The 16074-nt window shown below is 40.8% G+C and overlaps 1 protein-coding gene and 1 long non-coding RNA gene across 4 annotated transcripts in view; one reads left to right on the forward strand and one right to left on the reverse strand.

Moving 5' to 3' along the window:
• LOC135093731 (uncharacterized) overlaps positions 1-15116 on the reverse strand; it is a 114416-nt gene extending 99300 nt beyond the window's left edge. Inside the window, exons 1-4 of one of the 3 annotated variants that reach the window (XR_010263473.1) lie at positions 14818-15116; positions 12720-12854; positions 3519-3658; positions 3177-3304 (exon numbers count right to left, since the gene is read on the reverse strand). This is a non-coding gene — a long non-coding RNA (uncharacterized LOC135093731). The remainder of the gene's footprint in view (positions 1-3176; positions 3305-3518; positions 3659-12719; positions 12855-14817) is intronic. The other 2 variants (XR_010263474.1, XR_010263475.1) reach the window with 2 other exon arrangements.
• Positions 9049-12942, forward strand: LOC135093729 (uncharacterized). Its single transcript, XM_063993271.1, has 6 exons — positions 9049-9323; positions 9492-9522; positions 10026-11635; positions 11821-11931; positions 12222-12335; positions 12698-12942. The coding sequence occupies exons 2-6, from the start codon at positions 9498-9500 to the stop codon at positions 12701-12703; spliced, it is 1866 nt and encodes a 621-aa protein (XP_063849341.1). The 5' UTR covers positions 9049-9323; positions 9492-9497; the 3' UTR covers positions 12704-12942.
• Positions 15117-16074: the final 958 nt, after the last annotated feature.

The raw sequence follows: 16074 nt of genomic DNA on the forward strand, positions 1-16074 counted from the left end.
ACCCAGGTGAGCCAAAACAAGGGACACGGAAGGTAATTGGACAGAAGAACGTGAGTGACGGTAGGTATGTGTACAGGTATGCTGGGGAGGACATGTTTTATCGGGCCTACTGAAGTGGTGGTGGTGGTGGTGATGGTGGTGGTGGTGGTGGTGATGGTGGTGGTGGTGGTTTAGGAAGTAATAGCAGGAGAAGAGATTGCGTAGTAGTAGTAGTAGTAGTAGAGATTTTAGTGAAATAGTAGTAGTAGTAGTAGAAGTCATAGTAGTGGCAGTAATGATCGTACAATACAACGCTAACAGTAATTAAGGAAAGTAAATAGCTAAAAAAATCGATAACAAGCGTCCGCCACACCTTCCAGCAAGCCACTCCCGGGAACAAAGCGGTAAACAAGTCTGAGCGGCAGGAGGAGGGTAGCCATGAGCTGTACTGTGTCACTGGGAACACTAACCTATAAGCCTGGGTGAAGAAAACGCAAAACTACACATATTTTTTTTCCATTTTTACCTGTGACTACCATTTCTCTATGCAGTCGAAATATTTAACCAGTTTTATTTACTTATTCTTTTTTTATGCATTTCTTATACCACGTTATTTATTTATCTATTTATTTATTTTATCAATAGTACAACAGCGGTCATAAATTGTGTCCTGGTTCGTCGTCATACTGAAGCTTCAACTCAGTTCCCCTCCCCCTCGCCGGCACCTCGCACTCCTCTCCTCAAGACGCATCGCTGTTCAAACCTTCGAACCTGAGCTGGCTACGATTCATCATGGCAACGAAGCAGCACACACACTCTTGGCCGCGACTGTACATCCCCGCCAGTGCCTGCTTCAGTATTCAGTGTTCTATCCATCTGCAGTCAAAAGGCGGTCTCTTGTTTTTTGCTTTTCTAATAAATGAACAAGTTAATTAGCACGTAATATTACCTGCCGGGCATACCTGATAAAGCTTAATGAGAGATAATTAAACAGGTGCATTACCTTCGTTTTTTCTTTCACGTACATAAGCTACTAGAAGCCTTTCAGGGGGTACTTATTAAATCCGAGCTTCCAGGTAACTATTAATTATTCAGTAAGGGCGAGTGAAATCTGCGCAGCGGTAAATGAAATTAAGACAAAAGGTAGATAACAAAAGAAACTGACAAAATGGAATTACCATTTTGACGGAGGCACTAGTAAACACTATACACTCACAAAAAAAAAAAAAAAAAAAAATCATAAAATAAAGAAATAAAAAAAAGAAAGGAGAGAAAAACGAAAAAAAAACAAAAATGAATAAATAAATATATAAATAAATAAATAAAAATAAATGAATAAATAAAACTAAACTAAAAGTAACGAGAAACCTAAGAACCAACACCATGCACGATCAATAGAAAGTAAAAACAAAAAAGAATAGAGAGAGAGAGAGAGAGAGAGAGAGAGAGAGAGAGAGAGAGAGAGAGAGAGAGAGAGAGAGAGAGAGAGAGAGAGAGAGAGAGAGAGAGAGAGAGAAAGGAGCAAAAGAGTTTAGTTAATGGGGCGAGCACTCGTGTTAGCATACAATGGACAATATTCCCTCCATAATTGCGCTGCGGGTCAGTCCAGCCATCACCATAAACCATCCCTCCTCCGCCGCTCCGTAAGATGGCCACCCGCATAATGTATTGACCAATTAGATGCAAAATTAGATTCACAGTTGTAAATTTCACCAAAGGGATTGTCCGTAGGTCTAATTTTGTAAGATTCACGGTTGGGTTGTATATAAGTCAGGCTTTCTGGACTTAGCAAAGACTTATAGCGGGCCTGGCTTAGGTAACAAAGACTAAAGGTATATTATCTTCCTCTGATGCTCACGTAAATCTTTGTCTTACTACCAATTGCTGTAATATGGGGATTAAATAATAATACGACGGGTGGAAGGAAAAAAAAAAAGGTTTATGGACCCACTGACAGGTAGAAGGCGCAGGTAAGCAAGGAGGCTGCTGCTGCTGCTGCTGCTACCTTTACCTGCCCGCGTGGAGGCTGGCCAGGTGGGCTCATCATTGGGGAGGTAAATTGTGGAAGCGAACACGTTTGAGAGTTTTGACCACGCGTGGGAATGGCGGCCATCATGGTGGTGGTGGTGGTGGTGGTGGTGGTGGTCTCTTGCGTATTCTGTATTTATCTGTATTTTATTTATTTATTTTATTAGAATTATGTTACTTTTAATGTCATGTTTTGAATTAATATGCTGTACTGCGGTGATTACTGACATAATATACTACTACTAATGACAATTATACGAGTAACAATAATACCTAACAATAATAATAATAATAATAATAATGATAATAATAATAATAACAATAATAATTCAGTAGTAGTAGTAGCAGCAGCAACAACAGTAAAGTAATTATTATTATTATTATTATTATTATTATTATTAATTGCGCTATTGCTATGTACTATTATTATATTTTTTTATCACCATCATCACCAGTATTATTTATTATCAAATCGCAAAAAAAAAAAAAATAAATAAATAAAAAAAAAAAAAAATCATCAACATATTAATATTTTTCCCTTTCATATGACCGAGATTTGTGAATGCCAGTTGTTGCCTTTCATACACTCTCGAGGGCTCCTCCATTACTCATCCTGCGTGACAACTTTCCACCAGCATTTTCTAAACCGGGAAGAGATTTCACATTTTTACCGCAGTGTTCCGAAACCAAGACTGGACACAAAGGTTTATGACTCGATACGCGCTGCAACGCCATCACAAAAAAAAAAACACACAAACACACACACGCGCACTAGTATAACAACCAAAAAAAAAAAAAAAGTTCTATATTCAAGTTATTTAAGTCTCGAAAGATGCACAGGTTAATTAATCACCACGCAGGTATATATTAACAGGTACGCATGCACTAACAGCAAAACTAGTGGTAGCAAGGCATTACAAGCAGCTGCTATAACAGATGATGCTTACGTATATTCAAACGTAGGTGAGTAATAATGGCATGCAATAACGGCGCGGAATAATATGGCAAAAATAATAATAATAATAATAATAATAATAATAATAATAATAATAATAAAACAGTTTTAAATACAAATGGTTACTGGATTTCTCACTACGACTGTGTGATTCTCTAAAGTTACAATGAAAAAAACATTCCTTGATTTAACAACATACACAAAATTACGTTACCTTGCTTCAGCAGAGAGCTCCACCACACCTCCACGCACAGAGAACACGAGCACCACTGATTTGGACTGAACGCCACCAGTGAATCCGTGGTTTCGAACTGGCACCGGGTGATTCAGAAGGGATTCGAACTGAAACCAAGTGATTCAAAAGGGATTCGAACTGGCACCATGTGATTCCGAAGCAGTGAGTTTGTCGTTGTCATCATTCTATTCCCGTATTCAGAAATTCTTCGTATTTTCGTCACGAGCATTTTGAAAGGCCACTAAGATAACTAGTTGCTGAATATTTGATAAACTACTAATAGAATCACGAAATCACTCTTGAAAACACCAATAGCCTTACCCACAGCATGCCAGAAGTGGTCGTGTTAAGACGGTGAGGTGTTTGAGAATATGATGTTTCAAAGAAGTTCGTGCTGCAGCAATACTGTCTCTGAAGCAACGAGTCGACCGTCGCTGCCAGTTCATGTCTCAGAAGCACTACTGTAGCAAGATAACTGATTCAGAAGTGTTTACAGTGTTACATCCTTGCAGTAGTCTTTGTGTCGTTACTTTACATTTCATAACCAGCTTATCCCTCCCTTGTTACATCATTTCCTCGACACAGACACTTGACATAAACAAGTAAATGCTGTACAGATCTATAATATGTAACTGTTCTCGAGCACTACTTCTATCTTACTTTCACAACGCAGGGCGGTAACAAGTAGTAGTAGTAGTAGTAGTAGTAGTAGTAGTAGTAGTAGTAGTAGTAGTAGTAGTAGTAGTAGTAGTAGATAAATAAAGGAGAGAATTTTGTATTATTCCAATGAGCAAAGGAAAATTTTCTTCTGGTAATCTTACAATAAATAATTTTCTAGCCCACGCGAGTCCACTTTCTGTGCACAGCTGTTGCGGTTATCGTAATTCTAAACACAAGGCAGATATCGTTGTTTACTTCAGTGACGCAAACAATCATACACTATGACTATAATTTTTTGGCTACATTTCAATTCTCATCGCCACATATTTGCAACACTGACTTTATTTGCACTGCATACTGTATTCTATATAGTCTGGAAAGTCAAAGGACCAATATGATGTAAGTTAACCCTAAAATATTACAGTTTCTTCAGTGAAGCAAGTTTTCTTTGCCTCAAAATTAAGGGGAAACTACGGCAATACTCACACTGGTGTGCTCTCGTTTTCTTATCCACAAGATGGTTTCTACAATACATACGAGTACATTCTTGAGGATTACGGAAATATCCTTAGCCTGCCACTCTACAATGACGATCTCTCTCTCTCTCTCTCTCTCTCTCTCTCTCTCTCTCTCTCTCTCTCTCTCTCTCTCTCTCTGTCATCAGATCAAAATAAACAAAAACAAAATAATCTACAAAATATTTTTTAATCGTGATATACGCAAAAAAAGAAATCGCCAGTTAAATTGAAAACTGGAATTAATCTAAGTCTAACCTTACCTAATCTGAATCTAAGTGTTAGTTCAATATCATCCACGCTCTTTAACCCTTAAGGCAGTGCAGGGAAATGAAGCTGCCTGGTTGGCACCGACATGTGTTACTGTTTGGTGCAGGTGTGTCTTTTTCCTTGTCAGAATGATAATATCGATAATAATTCTGTCACATAAAGTCCCTGAATTCGATTTGAGGACCTTACGTACCTTTAAAATAATCACAATATTACAGATGAATGAGAGAGAAAAGTGTGATCCAAAACTACAAATATTCGTGTGGGCTTGAATTCAAGTGAGGAATTAATGTTTGTTTGCTGCATTTTCCTTCTTTCCTTGAGCAATAAACACATACAAAAAAATCCTCCTACTTTCCACTATTTGTCACATTCCCTTCTTTCCTTCGACAGTAAACACGTACAAAGAAATCCAGGTAGCATTTTCCGCTGTTTGCTGTATTTCCTTCTTTTCCTTCAGGTAGAAACACGTACAAAAATTCTAATACTTTCCACTGTTTGCTATATTCCCTTCTTTCCTTCAGTCATAAACACACACAAAGAAAGAAAGAGAAAAAAAATAAATATAAATCAACAAATAAAACTTTCCACAGACGTTCTATTTGCTCGGTGATCCAGGAGTTACAGTCATACATACATACACAGCACCACCACCTTCACACCCCTACGTGAGGTCATAAAGATCAGAAACCCTTTCATTGCCTCCTTAGATCCCCTAGCTACACCCTTTCTTTCCCTTCCCCGGGCCATTCACGCTGATCACTCTCTCTCTCTCTCTTTCTTTCATTTCACCATTACGCAACGATTACATATTTTTTTCTCATCCTCTCCTGTTCCACGCTACTAGTTATTATTGCTTTGTCTTGCTTGGCTGTCAGTGTATTCATCTTTAGGTAATACGTATCTTGTGCTTCCTTCCGTGTCAGTGTCCCAGATGTAGCGACAATGGTTGGTGTGGGTCTTTTCAATGGTTATCTGAGTATTGATTTCTGAGAGGTGTTGCGTCAGAGAGAGAGAGAGAGAGAGAGAGAGAGAGAGAGAGAGAGAGAGAGAGAGAGAGAGAGAGAGAGAGAGAGAGAGAGAGAGAGAGAGAGAAACAATTGTATCTATGTATCTCATCTTTCTCTTCCTTTTCATATTTTAGTTCAGCTTTTTATTATGTTTTTGTACTAGATGTCAAATCTCTCTCTCTCTCTCTCTCTCTCTCTCTCTCTCTCTCTCTCTCTCTCTCTCTCTCTCTCTCTCTCTCTCGTTTAAACTAACACACTGCTGTCCTCTCTAAAACACACACACAAACACACACACACACACACACACACACACACACACACACACACAGACGCACACACACACACACATAATAAACCGTTTATTATTATTATTATTATTTTACACACAAACCACTTGGAAAAGAAACCAGCATCAAAATCACGTTGTTAAGATTACCACGCGCAATTCCACATTTTTCTCGAGGCGATGAAATGAAAAGTAAAAAAAAAAAGGAAGCAAACTGGATTACTGGAATCAAGGAACATTTTCGTGTTTCTCCAGGTTTCACTACACCTGCGGCGTCCTAATTAACTTCCTCACCTGTTCGCGGCTCGTGTGGGAATGTTCACGATAAAACTAAGCCACATTATTAAACCCAGTGGCGTTATAAACCTTCCTGCTTTGGAATAACCCTTTCATAGTGACATGCAGCCATTTATAGCACTAACAGCTGTGTACGGAGGAGTTATACGCATCTATAAGAAAAACGGGGAAAAGATTAGAATGTATTTTGCTAGTTTTAGCCATTAAAATATTTATAAGTGGTTGTAGAACGAGAAATGATGTCTTAAAGTGACTAGTAATTGAAGAAAGATACGACAAATGGCAGAGAGAAAGAGAGAAAGAGAGAGAGAGAGAGAGAGAGAGAGAGAGAGAGAGAGAGAGAGAGAGAGAGAGAGAGAGAGAGAGAGAGAGTTAATCATTCCGAACGCAGTATTTCGCCAAAACCAAGATCATTAATTTTGAAGGTCAGACCACAGCCTCCTCCTCCCTGCGTGATGGAAAGCTGACAGGACTTTCTTCGTTTTATTCTGATTTCTAAGTAATTTTGTGGCACTGAATAAATTACACGCGTTTGGAACTAAATAATAAATTGAAGCGGATGCGAAAATGGCTCTTGTTCTCATTCTTCGATACCATTTGTCAACTACATGCTTTGTGACTTTGAAGAGGAGATTAATGAAAATAGCAATATCAAGTTCTTTATAGTGTATTCACCTTTTAATGGTTCACCTGTACACCAAACATCACCAGTACATAAAAAAAAAAAAAAAAAAAAAAAAAAAAAACCCGCTTCACTGATTAACTAACTGAATAAACCTGATAAACTATGTGACTGACCAACCGACTGCCTGATTATATGACTGATTAAAACTTGGCCTCAACCACCACCACCACCACCACCACATACAGACCACGAACATATATGCTAAGTGAAGAATAAGAAGCAAAAACAAAACCCACCGAAAGGGAGGCAATGATGCAGACACTGAAGGCGACCCAGGCTATCAAGAGAGGCCAGAGACGAGCTTTGGGGGCACGTGAGGGAGGCAGAGGGCGCGGGAAGTTGCAGGAAGGCAAGGTGAGGGTAGCTGATGCAGGTGAAGGAGTGAAGGACGTGTTGGGGAAGGATTGGAGGAGAGAGAGAGAGAGAGAGAGAGAGAGAGAGAGAGAGAGAGAGAGAGAGAGAGAGGGGGGGGGGGGAGGAAGGCGTGCGTGCTGGTAAAGTAACGCAGTGAAAGTTGTGTCGCAGGTCAAAGAACAAGACGATTTTTATACTTTCCTCTCTCTCTCTCTCTCTCTCTCTCTCTCTCTCTGAAGCCGCCAATCACTAAAGACACCGAAAAAGCAGCTTGAAAACTCCATTCAGAAGCGTCTTTAAAGTTGCAAGTGCTTGTGTGATGTTCAAGTGTTTGTAGTGACGATGCTGTGCCCTTGCTGTGTTCAGGGAGAGAGGTGCAAGTTTTTTTTTATCCATGTAGATGTAGATTAACTGAGTGAGTGATTTAATGCGGCAAAGGAACGTGGTCATATGGCGCCTCAAAGAAAGGGAGAAAGGGAGTGTGTGTGTGTGTGTGTGTGTTACCAGCTCACGTTTTTTTTTTTTTTATTATTGAGTCATACTATGTTTTAAATTTGTCTACGATGAACTGTGGTTTTGTTTTACGCATCTTAGTTTGCGTTTTGTGTATTTTCTCTAGTATACATCGTGTGTTTTCTAATTTTATATCAATACTTAACAATGTGGTCAATAAGTCATCTATCTGTGTGTGTGTGTGTGTGTGTGTGTGTGTGTGTGTGTGTGTGTGTGTGTGTGTGTGTGGTCATTACGTGGTATGCGCTGGTACGTGCTAGGGGCGCTGTGATGGCAATTGGGTGTTGATAAATGGGTGTAGGGGAGCCGTGAAGGGTGGTAGTAACAGCAGGTGGTAGTGATGGTAGTGGTGATGGTGATCTTCGGCCCTATAGTTACAGTTGTTAATGGTGGTAATGGTGGCTCCCGTGGTTGTGATGGAGATGACGGTGGTGATGGTGGTGATAATAGTGGTAAGGTGAGGGTTTGTCTTTACAGCTATGACTTCGTTCACGATGAGAGAGAGAGAGAGAGAGAGAGAGAGAGAGAGAGAGAGAGAGAGAGAGAGAGAGAGAGAGAGAGAGAGAGAGAGAGAGAGAATCTTCCCCATCAACAGCCAGACTCCTGATTTTCATCTTAAGTTCCTCTCTCACTGAAGGAACAAAAACAACAAAGGAAAATGGATCACCAACGTAGAAACAAACGAAGAACAGACGAGAGAAAAATACTCCATTAGTCTCGAGTTCTCAATGTTTTGCCTGAAGTTCCTCTGCTCAGTAAAGAACAAAGGTAAGATAAATTAAGCTCAGACGTAGGTGTGTGTGTAGGTGTGTGTGTGTGTGTGTGTGTGTGTGTGTTAAAGATAACGAAGAAGAATAATACGTGATATGAACTGAGGGGGAGGACAACAATGCTTTAATCTCGATACATCACGTTGCTTAATTATTTCACGTTCTCATCTTGCTATAACTTGAGGCTGGGGAGGAGGAGGAGGAGGAGGAATATTAAAAGAGCATAAAAAAAGAGAAAAAACAACGAAAAAAAAACAGAGAAAGCAAACAAAACCTACTATTAAGTCTGTTGTTTAGCACCGTAAACAACAACAACAACAACAACAACAACCAAGAAGAAAAACAGCTAGGGAGAGGAGGAGGGAAAGAAACATTACTGAACTATGTCGACAGTTCACTTTTGGCGCGAAATGACAGGTCTCGCAAAATGACTGGCGGCGGCAAATTACACCTGAGTGGGGGAGAGAGGGAGAGGGAGAGGACCGTGAATATATAGCGGGGGAAAAGTTTCGTATGTCCAGTGCGTAAGACGGTGGCAAGTGGGACGGTACTGCTGCGTGTTTCCTCTCTCTCTCTCACTCGATTGGAAAACACATGAATAATAATCTAATAATAATAATAACAATGTGTGATAATTAATAGCTTATCAGAAGGTAAATGTTAAAAGGAAAATAGTTACCGGCAGTTTGATGAGATGGAGAGACGAAATGATAATTATTACCTGGTGCGTACCTGTGACTGTGTACTGAGCTGATTAATAACACAGGTAAGTAAATGTTACCTTGGTGTGTGCAGGTGTGAAGTATTGTAGGAACGTATGAAGTGACATAATAATAATAATAATAATAATAATAATAATAATAATAATAATAATAAATGCCCGAAAAACATTAAGAGAACCATTTAGAATCATTTCAATTTCCCTGTATTTCAGAAAACGATGGAATTCTGCTGTCTTTTCACAGGTAAGTGATACAAACACAACCGTAAACCTTATGCACACAAGAACATGCACCACCACCATCAACCTACACACACACACGCACACACAAACCTCACTTACACACCACCACCATCAGTCTAAACACACACACACACACACACACGTATACATCACTTACACAGCAGCACTACAACAATCAATTCATGTTACTCGATAGATAAAGTGATTCAAAATGCTTTAAAAAGGGTTTGGTTCGAATCATCACTACATGAACCAGGAAAACGAGACTGCAGGGACGCAATTCTGAAACGTCTCGACACAATTTCTATTATTTCAGCAGACTTTGGTGGACGGTATTAGGATTTTCAAAACTGGATTCTAGTGATGGCTTGAGCTGCAACAGTAATAGGTAAAACACTTTAAAACTCGACTATCAATTTCTGACGTTTGAAATCTGGTCTTTACTGAGCTACCTAACGAGTGAATGAATAAATAAATAACTTCACTTTCATCATTACCTTCCAGTTCTCTTGGTGACATTAGCTGCTGGAGAGAGCCTAAAGAACCCAGATATACCTGTCTACTCTGTCAGGTACTCAGAGAAGGACTTGGCAGAACTAACCACCACCACCACCACCGCCACCCTGCCTCCCTTCACTCCCTCACCCACTGATCACTTCATTGACTCGCCTAATTTCCACCAAGCCGAGTCTCAAGTAAAGAGTCGCCCTAAGGAGAGCTCGTATATTCCTAGCGTTAGGAGGCTGGCGAAGAAGTACAGTAACGTGTTTGGGTCTGCGAATGCTAATACGGGACTTACAAACACTACGCATGCCTTCGTCGACGTAGAGAAAGTTAAAAAACCCACTAGAGTCTCAGAAACTAGTGAACATCCCTCGAAAATTAATTCATACATTACTTTGTCACCAACGGAAATTAACGTGGATATTTCAGACTATGGTAGTAACGGCACGCACATTAATGAAACACTCAGTGCACGTACACTCGACACAAATACACTAGCAAGGTTTCCCGGTGTTTTTAGGTACAGCAATGTAAGTCTGGCAAAAGCTGAGTCAAGAAATACTATGCTGTCGGGAGTGCCAGCAAGCAGAACCAAGAAGTTTCGTCGGAGAGAGAAGGCCATCGGACGATTTACCGGGTTATCTAGGCCTGTGAGACTCCTACCACCTGCCCAGAGGAAAGAAACAGTGCCGGAAATTCCACTTTACAATATTCCGGGCAGTCACAACATCCCAAACCCGAATATTCGAGCCAGAAAAGCAAAAGTAAAGTTTACCCGGAAGAGAACGCCAAGCGACAAAGAAAACGGACACCACCAGGAGTTAGTTGAACCAGTGACTGTGACAAAGCGTCCCCTCTCCTTAACTCCTTTCACTTTCCACTCGCAACACATCGTCGACATGGTGGAATTTGGAAGAAAAAACATGAAAGCGGTAGAGGAGCTATCCCAATACGCAGGAAACAAAGAAAACAACACACACTACCCCCAACACCTGATGAAGTTCTTAGGGCCAACTTTAGAAATCCGAAAATATACCATATCCGACACCAGGCCGCAGACAGTTATCGTGCGGCACAAAGGAGAGGATATGCAATCTCCTCGTGCAGCCCCACAGGTCAAAGAAGTGCCAGTAGAGCCTGTAGTGCCGGCAGAGCAGCCACGAGCACCTTATAGAGCTAAGTCACGCAGAGTCAAGTCGCGTGCGGGGAACAAGCGACGCCAGGCTGGAGTTGCATCACCGTCTTGGCCCAGTGACACGAGAACCAGACATTACGTAGCCGCTGTCACTCCCTCGCCCGCCAGAACACCGCAGAGACAACCCCAGACCTATTTCCTCCCCAGCGAGGCGAGAGCAAGACCCCCTTGGCGCCCTGAGCAAAGTTATAATTACAAGAGTCAAACGTCAACAGAGCAGACCAAGGGAGTGAGTACAAGTGTCCCAGAACCTCCTCATCAGAGTACAGGGCGGAGGGTGAACAAGCCCGCCACCTCAACTGAGTCTAATGAAGCCATCACGCCCACCACCTTCCGTCCAGTAAGGAAAAGACGCCCATCCGCCCGCCGCGCCCGCCAGCCACGCCCTCCTGTGCATGACATAAGGAACAATCAGGTGCGTGTTGGTTTTATAATATATCCTTGTCTTCTTACAAGGCGCCATATGACCATATTGTTGTGGCGATTAAGATCAATCAAGCCGTTGGCAAGTCATTCTTCCTCCTTCTCTTCTTGGTCGTTGTCTTCCTCCTCCTTCTACAATAACATATCAACTTGTGGTTTATTGTTTTCCTCCATCAGGTCTCTCCACGAATTGCCAATGACCTTAGCAGTCAGATCGCCGCTGTGACCTCGTTTACATGTGCAGGGCGGCCACCAGGTCACCACGCCGATACGGAGGCAGGATGCAAGGTCAGGGTTGTAAAGTTACCACTGAATACCGGCTTCCCAGGGAGATGAACACCTCTACTTTCTGTAACCTTCCAAGAGTTTGTTCTTTCTATATGATTCTTTCATTTCTCAGTTCTATTTGTTACGTCCATTATTATTATTATTTTTTTTTTATTTATCTTTATATTATGATTCTGTGATCTGTCCCAACTTGCATACACTTTTGGAAATAAAAAAAAATAAAAAAAGAAGCACGTTTACGTAAATGTCTTAATTTATATATGTATTTATGTATGTATGTACGGGTGCAGGTGTTCCACGTGTGTCAAGAAGACGGGAGGAGGAACTCTTTCCTGTGCCCCAAAGGGACGCTCTTCAACCAACACCTGCTCACCTGCGATCACCTATATCGTGTCACTTGCCAGGTGAGACGAGACGCGACGCAGAGCAGGCCTGACCCACACGTTAGAGTGAGAACCTTGCAATGAAACCATGCGCAGGTACTAAAAATCCTGTAAAAGAGACTACGACAACGACAACAACAAAGCAACGACAGCAACAACAAAAACACCACCACCACCACCACCACCAACAAAAGCAACAACAATAATAATAATAGTTAATATCTATACAATTCGACGTTAATACGTAATTTGGTCAGCAAATAAACCACCGCCATCAATAATAGTAATAATAATAATACCAATAATAATAATAATAATAATAATAATAATAATAATAATAATAATAATAATAATAATAATAATAATATATACATACATTCCAGAACTGAATGCCAAACGTCGTACCTGAGACAGTCACGGGAGTCACACCTAAGTGCTTCCATTGACACCCCAGCCAGCCAGCAGCCCGCCACGGCGTCACAACCAGTGCAGCACCTCAAGGGCCGCTCACTCCCGCAGCACACCACACACCACGGAACCCTGAAAAGAGAAAGAGAACATGAAATAAAAATGAAAACGTGAAATGCACTGACAATCTTAAAAGAAATAAAAAAAGGAATGAAATAAATATTTGATGAAAACAAAGGAACCTACAAGAATTAAGATAAAAGTGAGATGAGAGAGAGAGAGAGAGAGAGAGAGAGAGAGAGAGAGAGAGAGAGAGAGAGAGAGAGAGAGAGAGAGAGAGAGAGAGAGAGAGAGAGAGAGAATTCCCCTTCCAATATACATAAACTAGTCTAATATTATACTACAGTAATATGATATGAATATAACCATGTAAAACTTAATTATAAGCTATTGTAATCACCATTGTCAAAGATGCCACATAGCACCAATTCAAGCGCTAAATTTAGAATACTCCCGACGGCGCCTACAATTATTGTATTTGTACTTTTATTATATTATTAGTAGTAGTAGTAGTAGTAGTAGTAATAGTAGTAGTAGTAGTAGTAGTAGTAGTAGTAGTAGTAGTAGTAGCAGCAGCAGCAGCAGTAGCAGTGCTAGCAGTAGTAGCAATAGTCAGTCGTAGTACTAAATCAGTAATAGTACATTAGCAGCAGTAGTAGTAGTAGTAGTAATAACAGCAGCAGCAGGGTTGGGTTCGATTAAGAGTATGGTTAAATTGCAATATTACACACACACACACACACACACAAAGCAGGGGAGAGGAAGAAAGGAGAGGTAATGGGGGGAGGGGAATGGGACAGCGAAGAGCAAGTTGGGGAGGAAATGGGGAGGTGAGGTGACCTGTCTTGAAATAGTAACACACACACACACACACACACACACACACACACACACACACACAGAGACAGAGTAAAGATTGATGGAGAGGGACGGGAGGAGGGAGAGGGGGCGGTCCCTGGTCTCGGTCCCCGATGACGTCACAGCTGATGACGTCACGTTTACACATATACGTACTCTATTTCATTTTGAAATTGACCCCTCGAAAAAACTAAGCTAGGCTGGAATGCCTTATATATTTTGAAAGGCCATGCACTTTAATTAATACTGGAAATACAAAAATATTTCAAGCATCAGTAACAGAGAGATACCTGAAAGAAACAAATAAGAAAAAAATGTTGGAACAAACACGATAAAAAAAACATTTCTAAAGTCATAAAATTTGACTGATTAGGAATGGAAAACATTTTAAAAAAATATGGACTATCTTTACAAACAATCAAAAGTTTGTTACAAGCTGAAATAAAGAAACATAATTACTAAATGTCACTTTTTTTTACTTTTATCATGCCTATAAATCACTCTAAAAGTTCACATATTCAACTGAACAGAAATAAAAAACTCTTTAAAAACCATAAACAATTTTTAGAAGCAATAAAATCTTAACTAGCGGCTGAAATAAAAAAAAATGTGCATAAAGATATTTAAACAAAAGAAGGCCGAAAACATAACGGTTTAGAGGATAAAACATCTCATAATCCACATATTTACCACAACACACATGAAAAACATTTAGAAGCGTCACTAAATATTTTTAGAAACCATAAAAACTTATCTATAAGCCGAGTTACAGAAATTAAGGAAATAGAAATAATATTGCAACTGGGGCAGACTCTGACAAATCATCATGGCGGCTTGGGGGGACCTCAACTGAAAACAAAGATGGCCGCTACTCTTCACTTATTACTTGGGACTTTTGAGGTTATTTATCTGCATTCTGGATTAATTTTGGTTGTGCGCATGCGTGTGTGTGTATGTGTGTGTGTCCAGCTTCTCCAAGACAAATCACCATATCTTCCTCCTATTCCTCCTTCCCCTTTACCCGTCTCCTCCCTGCCCCTTCCAAGCCTCTTTTTCCTCTTCCCTGCCTGTGAGTGTATGTGTATGTGTGTAAGGGCACTAACTCCAACCTAAATGAAGCTAAGATAACATAATCTCTAAGGAAATTAATCAACACAACCATATATACTGTACTTACAAGGTCTGTCACACTCCAGGCACTATGCAAACTGTTGTGAAAAGCCGTACGAACACAAACTGGACCGCTATATTGTCTTGCAAACGTAATATTGCGGTAAAATCATTCCAGTAATAGTATTCACACTCCATCTGCTTCCCGTGAGAGTTACACCAAAACTAAACTGCCACCGCCTTCAGCCTTGTGTTTCCCCCTCCCCCACACCGTGACGTGCCGTGTTCGCATTGGCCAGACACACACAAGCTGGCGGGAAAAGCCACACACGTCATAGGTACGTCATGGCTGGGAGCGTGCACCAATACCCTTCTCTGCAGTACACACACACACACACACACACACGTTGAAACCCTCATCCGACCTTTCCCTTTAAAAACAATAAGTAGTTCACTCCCATTAAGTATAGCTATCGTCTGCATAGCAAGATATACTACATTCTACTGCAAACCTGACAAAAAATGCAGAAGTTGGGCCTTAACGTGACAAAACACACACACACATACTGGGTAGGTAGATGAGAGAGGGTGGGTGAATTGGTGTGCGGATGCGTGAGTGGATGGGTGGGCAGAAGAGTGAGTGGGTGATTGGTGTGTGGATATGTGGGTGGATGGGTGAGAGAATAGTTAAGTGGGTGAGTGAGCAGAGGGTGTGGGTGATGAGTTGCGCGGTTGGTGTGGATGGTGGGTTTGGTGTAATTGAGTGGATGGTTGGGGAAGTGGCTGGGTGGATGAGTGGATGATGTGGCAATTTCCCCGCGCCCGGCTGCACATTACCGGGTAAAACCAGCCACGAATCGCCCCTTGTAAACTAAACCCGCCTTATGAGGGTTCAATACAAATCCACAATACACACAGTTTTAACACAACTTTATCGTGTATTTACTGTATGTTGTGGCACTCCTCCTCAATTTAATGTAAAGGTATAGTGAACATATTAGTCAATTAAATACAAACACGATACTAAAAATACAAATATTGGTTAAATACACGTAGGAAAACAAAGCTGAGGTTGCTGAGATAATTTGTAATACTGTGAACTTGACTATACCTGTGCACCGTATTCTGAAACACTCTGCTGTCTCACCTTGACTATTTCCAAGGCCACAGAAATGATTAGCTGGGTTCTCAAGAGTGTTTCTCCTGTTAATAATATAGAACTTCTGTTAATCTGTTACTAGAACCGTAAAAAGAAGCACCTGTAAAGAAATGTATCGTTAACTACAGTAGAGCCTTTTGAAAGTGGAGGTGCGGTGCAGAAGTG

The sequence above is a fragment of the Scylla paramamosain genome, chromosome 43, assembly GCF_035594125.1.
Source record: "Scylla paramamosain isolate STU-SP2022 chromosome 43, ASM3559412v1, whole genome shotgun sequence".
Taxonomy (NCBI): Eukaryota; Metazoa; Arthropoda; class Malacostraca; order Decapoda; family Portunidae; genus Scylla; species Scylla paramamosain.